This window comes from Acinonyx jubatus, chromosome A1, assembly GCF_027475565.1.
Source record: "Acinonyx jubatus isolate Ajub_Pintada_27869175 chromosome A1, VMU_Ajub_asm_v1.0, whole genome shotgun sequence".
In the NCBI taxonomy this organism is placed as follows: domain Eukaryota; kingdom Metazoa; phylum Chordata; class Mammalia; order Carnivora; family Felidae; genus Acinonyx; species Acinonyx jubatus.
In genome coordinates, this window is record NC_069380.1 from 170,907,112 (window position 1) to 170,930,059 (window position 22,948).

At 53.3% G+C, this 22,948-nt stretch overlaps 1 protein-coding gene across 5 annotated transcripts; it reads right to left on the reverse strand.

Annotated features, from left to right (window-relative positions):
- Nucleotides 1–3,898: 3,898 nt before the first annotated feature.
- FGFR4 (fibroblast growth factor receptor 4) lies at nt 3,899–14,385 on the reverse strand. Of its 5 annotated transcripts, none has more exons than XM_015072730.3 (18): nt 14,228–14,385; nt 11,694–11,837; nt 10,742–11,005; nt 10,570–10,650; nt 10,280–10,446; nt 9,589–9,712; nt 8,887–9,077; nt 8,616–8,754; nt 8,099–8,292; nt 7,845–7,990; nt 7,637–7,758; nt 6,363–6,473; nt 6,086–6,276; nt 5,565–5,687; nt 5,405–5,475; nt 5,044–5,181; nt 4,690–4,795; nt 3,899–4,582 (listed from the first exon to the last, which is right to left on the reverse strand). In XM_015072730.3, the coding sequence occupies exons 2-18, from the start codon at nt 11,782–11,784 to the stop codon at nt 4,436–4,438; spliced, it is 2,406 nt and encodes an 801-aa protein (XP_014928216.2). In that variant the 5' UTR covers nt 11,785–11,837; nt 14,228–14,385; the 3' UTR covers nt 3,899–4,435. The 5 variants fall into 5 exon arrangements, with proteins under 5 accessions (XP_014928216.2, XP_026891237.1, XP_014928215.2 ...); XM_027035436.2 differs by having other exon boundaries at nt 11,694–12,220; nt 14,228–14,380; XM_015072729.3 differs by lacking the exon at nt 14,228–14,385 and having other exon boundaries at nt 11,694–14,215.
- Nucleotides 14,386–22,948: the final 8,563 nt, after the last annotated feature.

The window sequence follows — 22,948 nt, forward strand, 5'->3', positions numbered from 1 at the left end:
GAGCCCAGCAATCCAAGCCCTCCAGGTGATTTTTTTTAAGTTTATTTTTTTAATTATTTTAATGTTTATTTATTTATTTTGGGAGAGAGAGAGAGAGAGAGAGAGAGAGAGAGAGAGAGAATCCAAGCAGGCTCTGTTCTGTCAGAGCCCAATGCAGGGTTTGACCTTACCAACTGAGATCATGACCTGAGCTGAAATCAAGAGTTGGACGCTTAACTGACTGAGCCACCCAGACACCCCAATCTCCAGGTGATTCTGATATGTGTTAAGGTTTCAGAACTACTGATTAAAAAAACTGTTAAAGCAGTGCTTGCTTCCTGGTGTTCAGTTTAGGGGAAGGAGATTATTATTATTATTATTATTTTAATGTTTATTCATTTTTTTGAGAGAGAGACACAGAACATGAATGAGGGAGGCTCAGACAAAGAGGGAGACACAGAATCTGAAACAGGCTCCAGGCTCTGAGCTGTCAGCACAAAGCCCGACATGGGGTTTGAACTCACGAACTGCAAGATCATGACCTGAGCTGAAGTGGGACACTTAACCCACTGTGCCACCCAGGGGCCCCATGGGGAAGGAGATAATTGAGAGCATCTCTTCTCTAGCCTCTGAATAGCGGGACTCATCAGGAGGAGGAGCCCAGGCTGGAAAGGAGAACCAGGGAGGCCTCCTGGAGAAATTAGGTTTGAGTGAGATCAACAGGGCAAGAAGGGTTTAGCTAAAGAGTGTGGCCCAAGAAGACACAGCCCATGTGAGGTGACAGGGATGGAAGTCAAAGGGCTGGGGCTCAAAGAGCTCTGTGCTTGGGTGTCATGAAGGTCCATCCGCCTGCGTGCATGGACGTTTCATTAGTAGATGTCTCTTCATGAAAACCTGGTCCTTGGAACAGTGGGCAGTTGGGGCTGTGAGAATGAGTTCTGCACTAGGACAGAGCACCTAGTCCAAAGCACTGACTCTCTCAATTGCCCCCATGTAACCCTGGCCCAGTCACTTCATTCTTCTGAGCCTCAGTGTCCTCATCTGGGCAGCAGGAACAAAAATGCCTTCCAGGAAGGGCTGCCATGAGGAGAGAATGAGATCATGGCAACCCAGCCCTGGGGGCCATTCCCTCCTAATTTCTGAGTAACAACAGCCATTGTCTTTTGTTTTTTTTTAATGTTTATTTTTGACAGAGAGAGACAGAGCATGAACAGGGGAGGGGCAGAGAGAGAGGGAGACACAGAATCTGAAACAGGCTCCAGGCTTTGAGCTGTCAGCACAGAGCCCTTCGCGGGGCTCGAACTCAGGAGCTGTGAGATCATGACCTGAGCCGAAGTCGGACGCTTAACCGACCGAGCCACCCAGGCGCCCCACAACAGCCATTGTTGACTGAGGGCTTCTAACAGTTCTCTGAGACGTGTCATCATTTCTGTGCTTCAGGCTCAGAGAGGGTAACTTCAGTCGTAACATCCCTAGCGACCCGCCCCCCCCCCCCCCAGACAACCTGACCTTCCCTCCCAGGTGCTGATTCCCTCCCAGTAGACTCCTGTTCCTTGGCTTGGACTTTCCAGATTGGTGTGACTATCTACCTGTTGCTCCTACCAGAGCCCTGACTAATACACACACAACCAACAAATGGCAGAGTCTGGAGATAACCCTGTGCTTTTTCTGTAAGCTCCTGAAGCCAGCATCACTGGGTAGGAAGCCATTCAGAACTCTGGCAGACTAAGAGGGCCAGGCTCCAGATGCTGCCATGCTGGTCTGAGAGGCTCGGGGGAGGGAAGCTGGAATGGAAAGCTTGCATGGGGGAATTAGCAGCATCTGTCTCATTCTGACTTGGGACGTCAGGAATGTGGCAAGCAGGTGCCTGCCAAGGAGGCTGGCAGGGAGGGGGCACAGGGTGGGTAGCGGAACCCCTCCTGGCCCCCGAGACCTACAAGGCACCATCTGCCTCTGTCATTCTGAGTGACCTGACTCTGGTCTCCCATGTGCACAGGACCTTCTGGGAACCTGGGCTCTGGGGAAGGTTGGGGGAGGTGGGGGACAGGGGTCAACTCAGCTCCTTCCTTAGTCTCCCATCCTTGTGATCCTAGGCCTATCACATTCTTAGTTTCCCCATCGTTAAATTGGGAAGGCTGATGTTTGTCTGGTGAGGCTGTAGTGAGGGACAGTGGTGGGTGGCTGAGCCCAGCTCAGCCGTGGGCTTACAATGGAAAAGTGGAAAAATGGGAGTTCTCATACATCATTCCCTGTCTTTGTCACTACTCTAGCCTCCCAACACTTTCCTCCCCCAGGTGAGTTCTTAGGGACCTGCCTGTCATGTGATTGATTGGGCTAGGCATAGTGACCTCCTGTGGAAGACTAGGTTTAGGAGTGGGGCTCAGAAAGTTTGCATGCTCTTGGAAGCTAGCAGGGGTCCTTGAGTGCAGGGGGAGCATAAGCCAAGAGCTGCTTGTGGAAGCTGCCTCCCAAGCCACCTGCAGGGAAATGGGAGAGAAGGGGAGGGAGGAGGCCTTGGGCTGGGAGGAGGTCACTTAGGAGGAGGACACACAGGGCTGCTGTGAAGCCCAAGTACCAGTTCTCAGTGCAATGCTCAACAAAACCCATGTGAACTCTGCATGGCATCCTTTCCCAAGTATGTGCTCATCCAAGACTCATTTCATCGTAAACTCCTAGCCCTGGGAGGTAGGCAGAGTAGGCGTACCCCACTGGTGAAGAAAGTGACAATCAGAGAAATAATAGCATTGGCCTGGGGACACTGGAAGTGGCAGGCTTTGAACCTCCTGGCTCCAAGTCTGGAGTTCTCTCCATCCCATTAGGGAATAGAGTTCCAACGGAAAGGAAGTAGTCAGGGATGACTCCCTGGTTTCTGTCCTGGTGCCTTTCCCTGAGATGAGGGGTAGGGGTCCTCATGGAGGTGGCTTTGTGTGGGAAGATGAGTAGTTCAGTTTGGGACATGGTGAGTCAGAGGAGGCACTGGTGGGAGTGCGAAGAGACTTGGAACAGGAAGAGAAGCATGGCCAGAAGCTGCTGCTCAGTCTCAGGCTGCTCCCAGACCCAGATTCTTACATCCTGTCCCTTCTGACCCTGTATGTATTTTCAGCTGCCACTCCCTGGGAGGCCATGAGGCAATCCAGGTGGCCCCCACAAAGGGTCTGTCCTGTCCCAGGAGGACAGGGCAGGAGGGAGCACCAGGCACTGGGTCAGGTAACTCCACCCTGGTTCAGGGGCTGGAGAACAGCAGTAACTGCCTGGATGGACCCCGGGAAGGTTCCAGGCTCAGAGCTCTAAGAAACTGATCTCCTCACCCCCTCCCCAGAGGGTGTTTGAGAACAGGGCCATGACGGTCTCTCCAGGGGAGGACCAGGCAGGCAGGGACAGCTGCAGCCTAGCTGGGCGGCAACCAGCTGCTGCCCGGGAGACTGGCCAGGGTGGGGCAGGCGGGGCAGGCACAGCCCCCACAAGCCCCCAGCCTGAGCAGCAGAGCGTGGGAGCAGGCAGCAGCCTTGAAGCTGTGTTTCAGGCTTTCACGCTGTGTTAACGGTCAGCTTGGTTAATGCTGAGCAGATGGGGAGGGGTGCTGCCAGCTCCCTTGGGGACAGTCCCAGGGCAGGCACATGCACATGCATGTGCAGAGGGTATAAGAGTTCCATCCAGTGGATGGTGCCATGTGGACTCCTCTGCCATTAGCACTCGTTCACACCATCACGTGCACAAGATGGGGCAAGACAGACAGACCAAGTCAGAGGTGCACACAGGTTCCTGGGTTCGCCCTGAGGTAGCTGGAAGTGGATGCAAACCCAAGGCCTGGCACAAAGCCCTCAGTCTGTGTCACTCAGGCAAGACTCCCAGCTTGGGGATCCCTCCACCCTGTTTCCCCTCCATCCACTGCAGGGAAGACACCAGGAACACAGAGGTGTATTTCAAAAAATAATTTATAAAAGGCCATTTGCTTCTGTGTTTTCGGCAGGCTTCCAGCCACTCAGCTGGGAACACAGGGGCCAATGCTCTTGCCACCAAGATGCTGGGACAAACAGCAAAGGAGAGGCAGGGGAGGCCTGGGGAAATGGGGTTCGGAGGCCCAAGACCTCTCTTGGTGCAGGGAAGCAGGGAGGTTTAGGACAGTTCTATAGCCAGGTCCAGCCAAACCCCTGGACTAAGTGCTAAGGGCCAGGAGGCCAGGCAGAACCCTAACACTCAGGCCACTAGGACACCTGGGTCATGACTCCAAAGACTGGGGTTGAAGTCTGGTTTGGGAATCTGAGGCCAGAGCTGGAAGCCTCATCGAGGGGCCCCCAGAACAAGGACAGACCTCCCCAAGGCAGAACTAGAGATCTGGGACACTACCCTAAGGTTGGGGCCTGAGGCTGCCAAGGTCAAGCACTGCCAGGTTGCCTCTAAACCAGGAGGCTGAAGGCTGCTGGCCTGCCTGCCTATAACAACCTTGTGGCCCTGCTCATGTCTGCACTCCAGGGAAGGAGAAGAAGCTGGGCCCCAGTGGCAGGGGGTCATGGCAGAAGACAGAGTCGTTGGAGGAGCAGGTGCTGCTGGCATCCCCTCCAGCAGGGGAGTAGGGTCCAAAGGTCAGGCGGAGGTCCAGGTACTATGGGGAACAGTGCTGGTCAGTCCTGGTAGTCGGCTGAGATGAGGCCGAGGGGGGAGGGCAGGGGGAGGGCAGAGGGAGTTCATGGGACAAGAGGAGAGCAGTACCTCCTCGGAGACGGCCAGCAGGACTTTGTCCAGTGCCTCCACCAGCTGCTTGAAAGTAGGCCTCTGAGAAGGTGCTGCGTGCCAGCATTCACGCATCAGCCCATACCTGGTGGAGAGGGTGGAGGGTCAGTAGAGTCTCAGGACTGAATGTGGGGGGAGACCTTATGGCAAGGGTATGATAAAGGGGCAGAGTTTGGTAAGGGTTAGGTGGGGCTACTCAGAGGAAGGGTCACAGAAACTAGGCTAGGATCTCCCCTCAGATGGTGACAGTGAGTTAGGGGACCAGGTCCTAAGGACAAGGTCAGAGCAGAGGATGAGGACTGTAAAGTGGGAGAGAAGGGAGTGAGGTCTCACAGCTCTGGGGGACAGTTTGGGGGCCGGTCCATCCGATGCCCTTCCCGCAGAAGTGAGAACAGCTCCTCCACAGGGATGCCGGGGTATGGGGAACCCCCGAGAGTGAAGATCTCCCACAGCAGGATCCCAAACGACCACCTAGAGGCAGGAACAGTGCTCAGCAGGGCAGAGCTTTGCTCCCTACTCCTGGGGCTGGGATGGGGGGCCTCACAGGCATGATCCACCATGGAGGGTGGGGATTGGAGTCTGGGCCCACTCAGGTCCTAGGGTTGTGTGGCCTTGGGCAAGTGCTTCGCCCCTTTTGTGGGGTAGGACAATGATTGCTGGCAGCTACTCCAGACCCCCAACCTCCAGGACTCACACGTCACTCTGGTGTGTATAGACTCGGTCAAACAAGGCCTCAGGTGCCATCCACTTTACAGGCAGGCGGCCCTGGATGGGAGACGTGGGGGCATTGATGCCAAGTCCCATAGGTCCTGGTGCCCCCTACCCCCTTTCCAACTTTGCCCTGCCTCCCTTACGTTGCTGGTTTTCTTGTAGTAGTCAATGTGGTGGACGCCACGGGCCAGCCCAAAGTCTGCTATCTTCATCACATTGTCCTCTGTCACCAGTACGTTTCGGGCAGCCAGGTCCCGGTGGATGCACTAGGGGCAGGGCAGGGGACTTAGGTTTATTAGGATACATGGCTGGATGCTGGGCACACTGCACTTCACAGTAACCCTGGGGGTAGGCATCATCCACTCATTCTACGAATGAAGACGTCAAGATGCAGAGAGGGGGAAACCAAAGCTAACTTCAGGGCCCCACCTCTCTCTTGCATGGTCTCTTCCCTTGCCCGATGAGTTAGGGATTGTGTGAGGAAGGAATAGGGACATGCAGTGTCAACTGTGTATGGATGGGGGGTACAGAAGGACTTGGGAACATTTAGACAGGATAATGGAAAGGGGAAAGAGGGAGAAGATGGGGACATTCAGTGCCAGTGGCAGGAAAGTACGCAGGTGGAGCAGTTAGAATGGTCCAGAGTGCTGCCCACTGCCCATACCTTCCTTGACTCCAGATACTGCATGCCTCTGGCCACCTGGTAGGCACAGGAAACCAGAGCAGGGAAGGAAAGCGGCCCTTCGCTGCTCCTTGGCCCATCAGGGCTGAGGTCGGGGCCTGGGGGACGCCGGGCCCGCAGGAACTCCCGCAGGTTTCCCTTGGCGGCACACTCCACAATCACATACAGAGGCCCTGTAGAGGTGAGAATGGACAGGGAGGCTGCTGAGGCTGTGGCTACATACCCCACTGTCCCTGTCCTTAGCCCCATTCCAACCCACCTTCCTGAGTACAGACACCCAACAGGTTGATAATGTTCTTATGTCGGCCGATCAGCTTCATCACCTCCATCTCAGAGACCAGGTCTGCCAAGTCCTTGTCGGAGGCATTGTCTGCAAGGGTGACATCCAGGGTGACTATACGTGGGGGAGGTGCAGGGTTGACTATATAGGACATTGAGTGCTGGACCTGGAGTCAGGAAGCTCTGGGCCTGAATTCGTGCTAGGCTCTGCGGCCTTTAAAAAGTCTTCTAACGTCTCTGAACCTCAGGATCATCTTGTATAAAATGGGGCAATGGATCATGCCCTACCTCTCACAGCAGTTGCAAGGATGAAACAAGATCAAGGATCTACAGGAGGTAGGCCTCTCTGTGAGTGGGACGAGGAAACAGAGGAGAGGAGGAAGAACTCTGAACAGGAAGACGCTGTGTCTGGAGGTTTGGCATTCGTTCTTGATGGGGTAAGAGCTCCTGGGGGCGGGAAGCAGGCTGGCGCCCTGAGGCCTGTCTGACTGGGGCCTGGTGTCCTTTTGGCCTGAGAATTCAGGGAGCTGCCCGTGAAGTACAGCTAGGGGAGGCTGAGAAAAAGCTCCAGATCTTCTTGGGAAGGCTGAGGACCAGGGCTGACCTGTGGCCCTTGGCCAATGACGTACCCTCCCTGCCAAACCTCACAATGCACATTTCTCAATCCCTGCCTCCCAGAAAGCACCAGGTGGCCCCAGCTGTGCAGAGAGGAGGGGGTGGGGGAGCAGAACAATGGTTTTGGCTGCTCTTGTAGAGGAAGTGGGGGATAGCAGTGAGAAGCCCCGATGGCAGGTCCCAGGTGTGTCCTGGGCACTTTTGGGCTGGTGCTTGGGCTGTTCTAGAGTGGTGGACACGGGGAGAGACTTGGGGGAGGGCCCAGATGGGGAGGCTGAAGGTATGGCCTGTGAGGCTGACATGGTTATCTGAGACCCAGGCTGACGTGGGGCCAGGGCTAACGTGGGGGTGCCTAACCCCAGTCATCCCAAATCCTTGTAGTTCTCATCATTCAAGTGGTTAAGATTTTATGTACCAGGCACTTTCCACGAGCCTCAGCCTGGGAACTATTGTTTACCCCATGTGACATGTGAGGAAACAATCTCAGAAATGGCTGGCCAGGGTCGGTAGCAGAGTTGGGCCCTAGGCCCAAGAGTGGCATCTTGCAGCCCTTCTGGCCACCAGTGCTCAACTGGTAGCACCATGAGCCCCTTCTGTTAGTCTCACGGCCACAGCACCTCCCCCGGCGTCACCACTCACCCTTGAGCATCTTGACAGCCACAGTGCTGGCTTGGTCAGGCCGGGCGGGGTCCATGCCGAAGGCCTCTGCACGCACCACCTGCCCGAAGCAGCCCTCACCCAGGGGCTTCCCAAGCACCAACCTGGAAATTAGAAAGCCGAGGCCTCAGCCATATGAACATCATTCCTGCCTGGAACCTGAACCTTATGCTCACTCCATGCAGCATACCTGTCCCGGGGGAACTCCCACAGCGGGTCGAGAGGTAGGTCTAGACTCACAAGGCCAGCGAGCAAGGGAGGGCCACTGGAGGAGAGACGAACACCCCGCACCAAGGACGAGCTTGACTTGGCTGAAGAACCTGACTCCAGGGAGAACTGTAAGGTGGGTGACTTGGTCAGCCTGCTGGAGCTGAGCTGGGTTGGGAAGGCAGGCCAAGAGCCTCGCTATGGGGACACAGGAAGGCGTGGGTGACAGCAAGGTACCTGTCGGGCCAGAGGGAAGCGGGACAGCTTCTGCACAGTGGCGGGCCGCCTAGGGTGCCGGCTGATGAGTATCTGCCCTCGATATAGCCCGGCCAGCAGCAGGAGGACAACCAATGCCAGAGAGCCTGACACGTACAGGATGATGTCCGTGTACCTGGCTTCAGGTGCTGGTGCTGTCCATGTGAGGTCCTCCTCTGTCCACAGACAGACACATATATAGACAGAAAACTGACAGGTCTGTGGTCAGATGGCCAGCTCCACATCTTCTAACTCAGGCCCTCTCAGCTCCCAGCACACATGGGGACATTTGACAAGCAAGCTGGAGCTATACCCAGTCCTGCACACCCATACCCCAGAGGCTCACAAGGCAATCATATGTGGACATGCACAGAAGGACCGCTAATGAGGGATCAAACACACAAATCCGCATGCTATGTCCCAAGCCCCACAGGACACAGCCCACTGCTGGATCAGAGCAGGGTTCCTGCAGCCTCTCCTGGCCCCCTCAAGTGCTCACCTGGCAGCACCGTGAGCCAGGCTGACTGGTAGGAGAGGCCAATGGAGTTGCCTGCCAGGCAGGTGTATTCGCCTGCGTCCTCGGCTGACACGTTCCGAAGGTATAGGACCTCCACCTCTGAGCTATTGATGTCTGCTGTCTGGGGACCGGGGACATAATCAGGGGTTGCCACAGGGCCTGGGGCGATATTGTGGCTAGGAAGGAGGCTGGGGACCAACCCCCCACACCCCATGGGAGAGTAGTAGGCTTCAGGTGCTGGTGGGGGCTAGACCTTCAGGACTTGCACGTAGGGGAAGCCGTCGGCACCGAAACTGCTGCCATTGATGACGATGTGCTTCAGCCACTGGATGTGGGGTTGGGCGTCGCTGTATACCTTGCACAGCAGCTCTACGTCGCTGCCTACCACAGCTGTGGTGTTGGCTGGGAGCCCCGCCTGCAGGATGGGCCGGTGCGGGGACCGCTCTGGGGGCCGGGCCAGGCGGTCAACCCTGACCAGTGGCACCCACAGAAGCACCCTGGTCATCTGCCTCCTGCCTCCCCCCCAGCTCCAGGGAAGGAACTTCCTGATATGCAGCTCAGATCTTGTCCACCCCCTGCTTACCATAGCTCCCCATTGCCTTTGCAGTCAAGGACAGCTTCACGGTCTAGCATTTAAAGCCCTCCACGACATGGCTCCCCACTTACATGCCACACTCCAGGCATACAGCTCTTCACAAATGCATTGTATCTGTCACACCTAGGACCTTTATTCAGCCTGTGCCCTCTGCCTGGATGTCTTCCTCACTTTTTCTCTCAGCTGACCCTATTCCTCCAGGCCAACATTACCCCCTGTGCTTCCCTCTGACCCACTAGGACACTTAGGGCAGCTTGAGCCATCTAAGACCAAGTCCATGTTGCCTGCCAGACTGGGCCCTACCCGAGGGCAGTGTCAGGGCTCCCACCCCCATACCGCCTTGCCTGCCCGTCCGCTCACCCAGCACATCCAGCAGATAGCTGTAGCGGATGCTGCCCATAGAGTTCTCCACGAGGCAAGTGTATGTGCCACGGTCCGAGGGCACCACACTTTCCATCACCAGGCTCCAGTGCTGGTGGCGCAGCTGGGGACAGGGGAAGTGTCCATGAGGGGCCACTCACCTGTGCCCATCCAGGGGTCAAGGGAATGAGGGGGCTAGATCCCACTCACAGGGGTCTTCTCAAGCTTTCTAGGCCCTGGGGAAGCCAGGCCAAGGCCAGAGACCCTGAGATGAAGGAGAAGGCTCCAGGAAGTTTCTGAGCCCTGGGTCTGGGTCTTTGAGTTTTAGCAGGGGCTCTTCCTGGCTGTACCACCTTGGGCCAGTTTTTGCCCTCTCTCAGTTTCAGCTTCCTCACTACAGCCTGGAGCAGGCTCTGCAGGGTCTTATCATGAGAATTAGTTGCTGAAACTCAATACCTGCCAGTTATTGATCCTTCCCACTTCCCACAGAAAGCTAAGGCTGCGAGATTAAGTCATTTGCCGCAGGGTGGCAGACTGGGTACTTGAATCAGAGCTGTCCAAGTCCACAGTTTAGTGCTGCTAGGGCCCACAGCTGCCTTCCTCATTAGAGAAGGAATGACTTATAGGTATGAGGGGACCAAGAGGGGAGTGAAAATGGAGGAACAGATGGTCTTGGAACCTGGAGACTCACCCGAATGCCTCCAATGCGATGCTCCCCGTGGAAATCCTTTCCATCCTTGAGCCAGCGGATGGTGGGCATGGGGTTGCCTGCAGCTGGACAGCGGAACTTTACAGTGTTCCCAGCAGGCACTGCATGCAGTTTCTTCTCCATGCGCTGAGGGTGTGTCCAGTAGGGTGCTGGAGAGGAGGGGAAAGGAGAACTTAGTTTTCCCAGGATGACCACCTGCTTCCACACAGGTCTCTTCTTCTCAGTGACCAGCTGGGAAGTAGGAAAATGAGTCCTTGAGGACTCATACTGACCTTGCTGGGGGTAAATGTGCCCATTCGAGGGGTTCCCGTGGGCCTTAGGGTCCTTATTACCATTGCTGGAAGTCAAGGAGTCTGTGTCAAGAATAAAAAGAGATGTCTGAGGTCTAGGATGGGGAGGATCTCTCTCCCCAGGCACCCTTTAGCCCCTTCTAGACCCCCTTACCATCCACAACCAAGGTAACATTGTGCAGGACAAGCATGGAGCCTCGTGCCAGGCAGAGGTAGCAGCCAGCATCCTCCGGTAGGAAGCTGGCGATCTCCAAGCGGCCCCTCCAGCCTCGTACCCGGCCAGCAGGTGCTAGGCGACTGCCCTCCTTGTACCAGTGGCCACCACGCTCAGCCCGCCCACAGCATAACCGCACAGGCTGCCCAAGGGCCACGGTCAGCTCTTGCTCTTGCTGCTCTGGGCTGGGGGCCAGGCAGGGCTCTGTGGGCCAAGGGCAGAGGTCAGTGAGCCCCACAGCCCCAGCTGAGGGAGCCCCCTGCATATGGGGAACATGCTGCACAGGCAGGGCACAAGCACCTCTCGACACATGCTGGACACCTGCTGCTCCTCAACTTACACACACATAATCACATGCTACAGATGCTCTGTGTAAGGCAATTACCACGCCTCTGGTGCACATCATACACGCAGTGCAGAGCACACATGCTGAACTGGTCATGCCATTGCCTGACACACACATACATACACACACACATACAACACATGCTATAGATGCCACATACAGGGCACATGCCACATCTCCCAGGCATACCACACTCACAGTGCATATACCATACATGCTGTCTGGGCCTCCCAAACCCAGTGCATAGAACACACACACACCCACACACCCACCCGCACACACACGTACACACACACAGCCGACGGGCTCACCACCAGTTCTGCAGCCCAGCACAGGACCCTTCACCCTGCAAGGTCAGTCCTCTCTCGTGGACACAGAGATAGGTGGATGCTTGCTGGGAGCCAGACACTTTGTCTCAAATGGTTGGGCCCTGCCCTGCTGTCACCTCTTCAAGGGACTGGGCCAGGATCTTCTCCTGCTTTTCTCAGCTAGTAGTCCCCTCCACGTGCCCACCCCTGCCATCCTCTCTCACCTTAAAGGCCATACCTAGCTCCATTTCCTCAGAGGTCTCAAGGGACAAAGCTGGAGCCCCAGGCACCTCCAGCAGGACCCCCAACAGGGCCAACAGCAGCTGCATATCCTTCCTGCTGCTCACAAGGACCCAGGCTGGGCTTCCCACCAACTGCCTTCCTGAAAAGGAGGGAGAAGAACCCCTGCTATGCATGCACCTTTGTTGGTACTATTCCCCTATTTTGCAGATGAAGAAACTGAGACAGGAAGTGGTTAGAAGTCTTGTACAAACCCCCCCCTACCCCCCCACCACACAGCAGCAAGGCAGAGACTGGAAGCAGCTTTGCTGTTGCCAGAGCCCAAAGCTTCTTCACAGTAGGTTGTGCAGGGGGGCAGGGCTGGGCTTCCTGCTCTCCTCCGGTCCTGCTGAGACCTTGGCACAAGTTCACAGAAAGGGCAGTTTGGGGATTCTTTCCTTGGAGGAAAGCAGAGAACGGAGACAGATCTTCTGCTCACTCTCAGCACACATCATTTATTTTTTTGCTGAATAAATGAATTTATTGCTGGAGAACAAAAAAAATATATATGAAATACAATACAAGGCCAAACCTCAGCATCTGGATGTTATCTGATCTGACCCACACTTCTTATAGCATTACTGACATTTTTGTGACCAGCTTTGAATACCTCTGGTGGCAGGGCGCTCACTACTGACAAGGCAGTACATTCCATGGCAAGCAGTTCTTCCTCATGCTGAACCAGAAATGCATGCTGGGAATACCTCTGCTTTTTGTGCCCTCACAACTCTATTTGAGGCAACACGGGCTCTTGCGTCCAACAAAGTGAAGTTCAAATCCTGACTCTAACCAACTTGCAAGTTCCAGTCCCTCTCTGGGTGCTGTCCTCACAGGACTGCTTTGAGGATAAAAGAGAACATATGTAGGGAACACAGGGAGCACAGGATGTTGGAATGTTCTCCTCCCCCCTTCCTCCCCACGACTGTCATTCTGGGTCTGCCCTTGGCCAATCACCTCTGATTCTGGTGCAGTTCAGGTGTGATGTACACACCCACCCTATCTGGTTATCCTCCTCCATATGCCACCAAGGATGTCTGCATCCTTGGTGACCAGTATAGTCCCAGGGGCTACTGGCTATTACCTGGGGCTGAATAAGAGTCACTAGGCACTGGTGTCTCTGAATTTACCTTGCCCAGGAAGCCAACTGCACCCTTCTCATCAGCTGCTGCCCCCCTTCCAGCTCTGGCTCTGAGGCAGGGGGCACGTAGTTTGTCTTGGCCAAAGCCATTATCTCCCCCTTCAAACTGCTCCTTCCCTGGGTTGCCCCTGAAGCTGGGGTATCATCTCATCTCATGCCCCCTCACCCCTCCTCCACCTCCAGTCCATCTGTCTCCTCAATCCTTCTGTGGTCCATCCCATCACCGTTGCTTGGACCCAGGGCAGGCCATAGTCATCTGTAGCTTGGGCCTTTGCAGACATCTCCCTTGACTCTCCAGCCTCCACTCTCCAGCAGGGCTTTAAAAATTACAAATATTTGCCATGTCACCACCCCACACCCCCTCAGCTTTCAAACCCTTAATGGCTGCCCTTGTCCAGTAGGATCCAATCTACAGTTTATCCAGCATCCCAAGCCGCCCTCCTTGCCCTTGTCAATCCTCTTTGCACAGTCTGCTCCTTCAGCCTCTTCAGCACTGAAACCACTGACTTTCAAAACTGGGCATATCTTCTCTCTTGCACATACACACCTCTGCGTCCCCATTTCTCTTCTTCATCGGACTCAGATGCTACTGTCCCTGCACACACCCCCAGTTTCTATGGCTCTCCTCCACAAAATCCCTCCACCCTGCTCTGCTCTGCAGGGAGTGCGGCTCTCAGGGTCCACAGCTCTAGTTGGGAAAGGAGTGGGGAGGCCCAGGATTTTATTCCCATTCCGGGCTGCCCTGATCTTGTAACCTCAGGACACTTAGTCGGATCACACGCGGCGGCAGACAGACCGACCCACTGCCTTGTTCAGGGGCTGAAGGGCCTGACACTGTCATCAGACAGTCCTGGGTTCTCCTTCAGCTTTCCGCACTAAAGCGTTGGGGGACCCGGGGCAAATGACGGCACGTATCGGATCCTCAGCTTCCTCATCTCCACTCGGGGAGCGCAGACAGTCCAGCGCGCGGCCAAGGGACCAGCGCGCGTTTTTCCTCCTCCCCCCCTACCCGGCCACCCTGGGGGGAGGTGCAAGCAGGCAGGTCCAGAGGGGAGCAGCAGAGACAGCCGGCCCGCCCCCGCCCCGGTGGGCAATGAGTAACCAGCTCCGCGGCCAGGGTGCTCTTTGGACGGAGCGGGACAAAAGGCCCTGTGTGCGCTGCGGGTTACTGATTTACCGTCCCCTCCACCCCCCTTCCGAGAGGACGCCCAGGTCCCCAGTGCTGGGAGGGGGCAGTCCCTGAGCCCCGCCGCCGCTCGCCCCCTGGCGGCTGGGAGCGCAACCTGGGTCCTCAAGGGGTCCCGGCTCACTTCGAGCCTCCGTGGTCCCTCTCCAGGCACAGGGTCCCAGCTCACCTGGGTCCTCCGCGGCCGCGCTCCCAGCTCCGGCCAGCCCCGACACCCGCTCCTAGTGGGGACTGCAGACTCAGCCAGGGCGCTCCTCCGCCCCGGGCCAGAGAGCCAGGAATGCACCCGCGACAGTGGCGTGGCCGCTGGAGGCCCAGCGCCCCGCCCACCTTGGGCCCCGCCCCTCCTGGACCAGCTCTAACCTGACAGTGACTTGGCGGGGGACAACCCAAGGCCCCGCCCACCTTGGGCCCCGCCCCTCCTGGACCAGCTCTAACCTGACAGTGACTTGGCGGGGGACAACCCAAGGCCCCGCCCACCTTGGGCCCGCCCCTCCTGGATCAGCACTATCAGGACCACCGCCAAAGCTGCTGGAAGTACAGTGTCCCGTCCGCTTGGACATCAGTCCCCAAACCCAACAGAGCCGAGTGGCCATCTGGGTCAGCCCAATCCCGGGGCCCCGCCCCAGGTTGCTGCACACCCCATCAGACTCCGCCTCTTTTCGATGCACCCAGACCAGGCTTCCAAGTTCTAGTTATTTGCTCTATCCTCTGCTAGTCACCCCTTAGACAGCAAGACCCAGCAGTCCTGAACAGCCACCCTCGCCAGACCTTGATCCTGCCTGCCTACTTCTGTCTTCTGTAAGTGGCTGGGAGATCCCCTCTGCCCCCAACCCACTCTGTCCGTTCTCTGCACAACTCTCAGGGTGATATTTGCAAAACAAATCTGGGGGCTGCTGGCTGGCTCAGTAGGTGGAGCATGGGGCTCTTGATCTCGCGGTTGTGAGTTCAAGCCTCACGTTGGGTGTGGAGATTGCTTAAATAAACTTTTAAAAAATCTTTTAAAAAAATACAAATCTGAATGTATCCATCACCCCTTTAAAACTTTCTGGCAGTTTTCTATAATGATTCTTGGCATGACCAGGCCCCTATCCACATCTCCTGATGAATTCTTTATTTCTTCCTTGCTCCCACTCTACCTCTGGGCCTTTGCACATATGATTCCTTCTTCCTGGAATGATCTTTCCCCTCTAGGTCTGGTTGATTCCATTTCATTCTTAGATGTCAGCTCACTTCCTCAGAGAAGCCCTCTGGACCTGTCAGGCTCCACTTAGATGCCTTCTGTCCTGTGGGCATGGAGAAAGAGGCAGGAAGTAAAGCACAGATTTCAGGACTCAAATCTCAGTGCCATCACACTTGGAGTAACCTTGGCAGGTTAGTCCATCCCTGTGTTTTCATTTTCTCAACAGTAGAGTAAATATAATGATAGTTGTAATGTTCACTATGATTATTTAGGACCTGTTAGTTTTTCAACTTCATGGAACATTCCAGAACTGTAACTAAAACAGTTGTGTAAATAGAAGCCAGGAACTGCCTATAGACTTCAACACCTGCACACAGTAGGTGCTGCTCCACCTTGCTCAGGTCTGCCTCGCTTGTAAGTACCCCTCCTCTTGAGCATCTAGATAGTGGCCAAATGAGGAGGTCAGCTGACCTTTGTCTTCTGCCCCATCCTCACCTGAAGTCTAAGCCCTCCACTCCTAAGAAGGAGAAGAAAACCCCTTAGCTGGGGTCTCAGACTCACCTCCCAATTCCTCTGGCAGGTGGAGACTTGCCCCAGGGGAACCAGCTTCCTTTTCCATTGTTATGCGAAGGAGTCTAGCTCTCATTAACATTATTCCCAATGGAATAGACGTCTTTCCTTTGCATAACTAAAAAGCCCATCAAAGGGATTTTTTTTTCCTTCTCAAAAAAATAATGGTCTCCTCCCAAAGATTAATCAGAAAATAATTGGCTATCTTTTTTTGTTTTTTGTTTATTTATTTTTGAGAGAGAGAGAGAGAACCCAAGTGGGGCAGGGGCAGAGAGAAAGAAGGGGACAGAGGATCCAAAGCAGGCTCCGTGCTGACAGCAGCATGCCCAATGTGGGGCTCAAACTAGAACTGTGAGATCATGACCTGAGCTGAAGTCAGACAATCAACCTGCTGAGCCACTTGGGCACCCAGGTGCCCCTTGGCTATCTTTTAAAACCAACTCGTTCTGATTCCTTCTCAGGGTCCTTCCTTGCTGGAACACCTGGAAAGGATAAAGCTCCTGGCACTGGGGGTTCCCAGCAAATGGAAGCCTCCTGCCCAGAGGGGCCTCACCAGACCTCCCAGACTCCTGGAGTGACTCAGCTCCCCAACTCTGGTCCTCTGCTGGCTCCCCTTAGTGAATGTGGTTGTTTGGGGTTGGGGTGAGCTGCCAGCAGGAGATGGACCCCACACAGCTTTCATTCAACTTCAGGCACTTCTCAGGTTTACTGGAGCCAAAGGCAGAGGAAAGGTTTTCATAGCCCAGCCTGTGCATACTCCTTGCCTCCTGAGATGCCCAAGTCCCTTAGACTGGCAACCCTATACCCCACACCCCCTGAGTCTGCACATGCCCTGTTTGCCTCCCATCCCACACTCAACGACCTCTCACACTGACCCTCTGTGGCATGTGATGCTCTTTCACGTCGTTCATTCATACACACATTCATTTGCCAGGTGTCAATTAAAGGTTCACTATATGGTATGCATTGTTCCAAATCGTGGGGATAAAGCAGTAATCCGACCCAACCTCTCCCCTTCAAGGAGCTGCTGACACTGTAGTGGGGAGAGATAGATATGTAAACAAAGCACAGAAGGAGACATGCTGAGGGAGTCTGGGAGAGGCATCCAAGCCTGTCTCCTCATCATGGCCTCACTCTCTTGGTAACGATCTTCCACCAGTTACATTTGCAGTCTTTCTCTCAAAACCTTTCAAACACAACCTCACACACACACACACACACACACACACACACACACACGCCTAGCAGGGGCTCACGAGCCTGACGTCCTAAGATCCTGCCTTTAGCCTGCCTCTGCCTTAGTTTCTCCATCCAGAAAATGGGCACGCTCCTGCTTCCTTTGCCCCAGGGATGTTGGAGGAAGTGAATGAATTAAGAGATGGGACTGGGTTTCATCAAAACAGGAAGTAGGGGAGAAAGCTCTTGTCTTGGATCAGTTCCCACTATCTGCCAAGTGATATGCTAAGCTAGGTGTTATATATGCATTGTATCCTTTGACCTCCCCGTAAGCCAAATGGGGGTTGGAATCCTTAGCTCCATTTTGCAGGTAAGGAAACAGAAGCTCCGGCAGATGGAATGACTTGTCTAAAGTCATGTAGCAGGGTAGCTGGCTGGCTACATGATACAACTCTACAGACCAAGAGTTGCATTCTCAGTTGAGTATGCAATTCTTGATCTCAGGGTCATGAGTTCAAGCCCCATTAGAGCTTACTTAAAAAAATAATAAAAAAAATAAAGTCACAAAGCAAGTGAACAAGAGAACTGAGACTTGAACATTGATCACCTGGGACAAAGAGAGAGAGCTCAGGGTGACTCTCCACAGAGCTGGGACTTTTGATGCTACTGCATCAGCCTGCTTTCTGCCCCCATTCTTAACTTCAGCCCTGGAAGATACAGATTCACCTGAAGGTGAGTTTGAGAGGGAGCTGGGGCTGGGCACTGATCTCCCTGTCCATTTGGCTAATACTGATGGGACACGTACGAAGTACCAGGCCCTAGGCAGGGGTTTGCAGACTCTGGGCTCCTGAAGTGCAAGGCTAGGCCAGGAGGGACTCCTGAGGCCAGGCCCTGCCCCCCACCTGCCTGGGAGCAGAGTTGGGGGGAGGGGGCAGACGTTGCCTGGTGCCGACCATGTTGCTCTTGGATGGTAGCCGGACCCAGGGAACACTGGGGCTCTTGTGCGGAAGAGCTGCCCTGAGCCCCTGCCCAGGCCCCATTCCAGCCCAGGCCTGGCCCAAGCCCTGGCCCCTGAGCCAGTCCTGTGCTTTCTTGTCTTCTTTCCTTTATTTCTTTCCTTTAAAATGAGGTTTATTTTGAGAAAGTTTTAAAATATAGAAAAAATGCACAGGGTTATATCATATACTTGCTACTCAATTGACAATTGTTATTACTTTACCATTTTTTCCAACCCTTTTTCACCCTGGCTTCTCCCACAGACTCCAGGGAGGTCTGGCTTGGCTTGTCAGAATGGAGGTGACACTGACAGCAACTGAGTGGTGAGAGGTTGGGTGTTAGAGCCAGACTGATGCAGGTTTGAATCCTGAAAGCTTGTGACCTTTGACAAGTCACTTAATATTAAACCTCAGTTTGATTTTCTGTAAAGTGGGAATAGTAACTTTTCTGTGAGGACTCAATGTAGTGATGTATTAAGCCTTATGCCAATGCCTGGCACATAGCCCATGCTCAGTAAAAAGTGGCCAATATTCATATTAGTAGCTATGGGTCTAAGTAGGACCTACCCAAATGTATGGGTAACCTACTTTTGTGACCAAGAGGGAGGGACTATTAGGGTCACCCCTCCTCCAGCCCTTATATCTCCTCATTCCCCACTCTTTCAGCACATCTATGTCCAATTTCTATGGGAGACAACAAAGCCAGGAATTGCAAGCTGCCCAGGACATTATGGTAGAGGCAGGGAACCTGGCACTGATGTTGGCAGCCTTAGAGAGCTCTTGGGGAGGCCCCTTGGACGAAGCCAGATAGAGGGGAATGGGCTAGGAGGAAACTGAGGCTCTTTCTGGGATATTCTGGTGCTTCCCAGAGTCTCAGCAGCACCCTTGGCCCCCTTGTCAGTTGGTCCCAGACACTGTGGATCCATGTCTTGGGAGGCTTTCAGGGTTTGCCAGACTCAGCTCTCTCTAGACTTGGGCCTACAAACGTCATACCTACTGGGGCTTGACAGGCACATATTTTTGGAGGAGAGAGAGGGCCAGGACAGCTGTGAAGTGGCAGAAGCTGGGCATGCAGGGTTAGAGGGTTGATAGTCTGAAAGGAATCAGGAAAGAAGCCTCAGAGGGGCCCTCAACCTCCTCCACCTTGCCTGATGTCCACCTGGACCATGTAGGATTTTGTTTGGGCATAAAACAAAACAAAACAAAACAAAACAAAACAAAAAAACAAAAACCAGAAAACCTAAACGTCAAGGGCTTAAACAAAACAGGTTAATTCATCCCTATTAGTCCCAGGTCTCCCAAGTCTGGAGATGCGTGAAGGCGGGTCTGAAATCAGGGTTGAGGTCTCTTAAATTCTCTACCCCTTCCCCTAATGGTGGCAAGATGGTGGCTTCAGCTCCTGCCATCACATTTGTGTTTACGCAGAGTTAAAAAGAAGCCACAAAGAGTTGAATCTGTATCCAGCAACTTCTGATCTTATTTCTTTGGCCAGACTGTGACACTGGGCACCCCTAACTACAATGGAGGTCAGGAAGGTCTGCTAAAAAGAAGGGGTGACTGAGAATTTGGCAGGTAGCTCATAGTCTCTGTATCATCACTCTTCAGCACCAAAATGACTTTTTCTTTCTTTCTTTCTTTCTTTCTTTCTTTCTTTCTTTCTTTCTTTCTTTCAGTGAGGGCACAGGTAAGTGAAGGGCAGAGAGAAAGAGAGGAGAAAGGGAGGGAGAGAGAGAGAATCCCATGAGGGGCAGAGAGGGGGAAGTGGGCAAGGGAGAGAGAGAGTGAGAGAAGCAGGGCTTGTGCTCACCCGAAGTGGGACTCAAGCTCACAGGATGCACTTATGAACTTATGAACTGTGAGATTATGACCTGAGCCAAAGTCAGATGCTTAACTGACTGAGCCACCTAGGTGCTCCTATTTTTTTTATTTATAGTTTTTTAAAACTTCTATCCCCTCCCTGATGGGGGCTTGAACTCATGATTCAGAGATCGTGAGTTGCATACTCCACTGACTGAGCCAGCCAGGAACCCCAACAAAATGACTTTTTGAAAACACAGATTTAGGGGCACCTGAGTGGCTCAGTTGGTTAAGCGTCTGACTTTGGCTTGGGTCAAGATCGCATGATTTGTGAGTTCCAGCCCCGCATCAGGCTCTGCCCTGATAGCTTGGAGCCTACTTCAGATCCTCTGTCTCCCTCTCTCTGCCACCCAACCTCCCTGCTCTGTGCACCAGCCCCCCAGCCCCGTGCACATTCTCTCAAAAATAAACATTAAAAAATAAAACACAGATTTAACCAACTTACTCCTCAGCTTTACTCTCTCCCTACCTCCCAGTGGCATCCCCAGCTCCTCAGCCTGGCCCTCAGTGTCCTTCAAGACTGGCCTCTACTGCTCTCTCCTGTCCTATCTCCCCTCTCACCAGAGATATGGGTTCTGTGTTCCAGCTGCACTGAACTCCAGGCAAGCCCTCCTGAAGGTGTCTGGTTGGTTCACACACCTTGGTGCCTTTGCTCTTGCTGCTCTTGTTGCTGGGAGTATCACTTCCTTGGTCCTACCTCCCCTCCTCTCTTCCCTCCGGCCATCACATCAGATGCCTGCCATTCAGCTTTCTGACTCCTCTCAGGACTTCCCTCTTCTCTGAGAACCTTCCTGACCACCTTGAGCTGGACATTCAAACACACTTCCTCTCTCTGAAAACAGCTCTTCCATTTTCTTTGAAGTCCTAGACTTCCTCTACTCCCAGGCCAACCAGGATTTGGGTGGAGCCAACTTCTCCCTGGTTCCTGTGGTGGGCATGTGCCCCTGGACTTGGCTAATGAGAATATTCCATCCCCCAGGCTATTATTATTGGGTCAGGGATGAGGATGTGACCCAAGCAGGGCTAATGAGAGCCAGTCTGGGTCTTTTTTTTTTTTTTTTTCTCAACGTTTTTATTTATTTTTGGGACAGAGAGAGACAGAGCATGAACGGGGGAGGGGCAGAGAGAGAGGGAGACACAGAATCGGAAACAGGCTCCAGGCTCCGAGCCATCAGCCCAGAGCCTGACGCGGGGCTCGAACTCACGGACCGCGAGATGGTGACCTGGCTGAAGTCGGACGCTTAGCCGACTGCGCCACCGAGGCGCCCCCAGTCTGGGTCTTTTATTGGAACTAATGGGAAACTAACACTCTCAGAGGTTACTGAGGCGTGAATATGGAAGCCTAGAACTTCTTGAGAGAGGCTGCTTATGAATGAGGCCAACACAGGAAACAAGAAGGCCAAGAGATGGAACATGCCTGGATTTAGCTATGTCTAAAGGCAAAAATTACTACTTTGTCTCATTAATGTGAGACAAATAATTTTTCTTAAGATGATTTGCCTTTTTCTTTCTTTCTTTCTTTTTTTTTTTTTTTTACTCTTTATAAATGAAAGGCCCCTAATAAATGTCCTCCCCAGTAGAAATGACTCCTCTCCCATGGAGCACCTGGGTGGCTCAGTCAAGTTAAGCATCTGACTTTGGCTCAGCTCATGATCTTACAGTGAGTTGGAGCCCCCCATTGAGCTCTATGCTGACAGCTCAGAGCCTGGAGCCTGGAGCCTGCTTCGGATTCTGTGTCTCCATCTGTCTCTGCCTCTCCCCTGTTCACCCTCTGTCTGTCTCTCTCTGAAATAAACATTAAAAAAAATTTATAAAAAAAGCAAAAGAGGGGCACCTGTGTGGCTCAGTCGGTTAAGCATCCGACTTCAACTCAGGTCACAATCTCACGGTCCGTGAGTTCGAGCCCCGCGTCGGGCTCTGGGCTGATGGCTCAGAGCCGGGAGCCTGCTTCCGATTCTGTCTCCCTCTCTCTCTGCCCCTCCCCCGTTCATGCTCTCTCTCTGTCTCAAAAATAAATAAACATTAAAAAAAATTAAAAAAAAAAAAAGCAAAAGAAATGACTCCTCCCTCCATTGTGTCTCCACTATCCTCTGTTGGCTCCCATGCCATCCCATTCACCTGTTCACATGTCAGTGAATTCATCATGTCATTGCTCCTATTTGTTTAAAATCTTTTTTTTTTTTTTTAATGTTTGTTATTTTTGAGAGGCAGTGGGGAGGAGGGGCAGAGAGGGAAGGGGAAAGAGGATCCGAAGGGGGCCCTGCACTGACAGCAGTGAGCTGGATGTGGGGCTTGAACTCACAAACTGTGAGATCATGACCTGAGCCAAAGTCAGTTGCTCAACAGACTGAGCCACTCAGGTGCCCATTTAAAATCTTTCAACAGCTTCCTGTTGCTTTTAGGACCTGTATTAGTTATCTGTTGCTGCATAACAAATTACCCCAAAACTTAAGGCTTTAGGTAACAAATATTTGGCTGGCTGTTGGCAGGAGACTTCCATTTCTCTCCACACAAGCCTCTCCACAAGGCTGCATGAACATCTTCATGACATGTCAGCTGGTTTCCCTCAGAGCCAGTGAGTGAAGACAGAAAGACTAACACTGCAATGTCTTTTATAACTTACACACAGAAGTCACACTTCATCATTTCTGCTTTTATTATTTTTTTTAAGTAGGCTTCATGCCCAGTGTGGAGCCCAATGCCGGGCTTGAACTCACGACCCTGAGATCAAGACCTGAGCTGAGAGCAAGAGTTGGTTGCTTAACTGACTGAGCCACCCAGGTGCCCCTCATTTCTGCTTTCTTCTATTTGTCTGAAGTGAGTCACTAATTATAGTTCCCTAGGAGTAGGTGGTGTAGTAGGGGGAGAGAGATTAAACTTGACCTTTTGAGGAGAGGAATATAAGAAATTTGTAGACATATTTTAGAACAACCACAAGGCCATCATACCCTGGCCTAGAACAACCTGTAGAGGGATATGAACCCTTTTGTTTGTTTGTTCATGTTTGTCATATGAACCCTTTTCTGGGTTTGGGGAATACTCCCATTTCATGTGGCAGCATTCACCTTTCACAATAGAAGCTGAAAATGTTAGCTATTCCCCCAGTTTC

What these genes read in the sequence shown, in the direction of transcription:
- FGFR4 (XM_027035436.2), bottom strand. Translation starts at nt 11,871, where the DNA reads ATGCATAGCAGGGGTTCTTCTCCCTCCTTTTCAGGAAGGCAGTTGGTG. An exon ending in TGTTACCTTGGTTGTGGATG is followed by an intron (nt 10,651 to 10,741) that starts GTAAGGGGGTCT and finishes TTCTTGACACAG; the next exon opens with ACTCCTTGACTTCCAGCAAT. An exon ending in CTATCTGCTGGATGTGCTGG is followed by an intron (nt 9,078 to 9,588) that starts GTGAGCGGACGG and finishes CCCGGCCCCCAG; the next exon opens with AGCGGTCCCCGCACCGGCCC.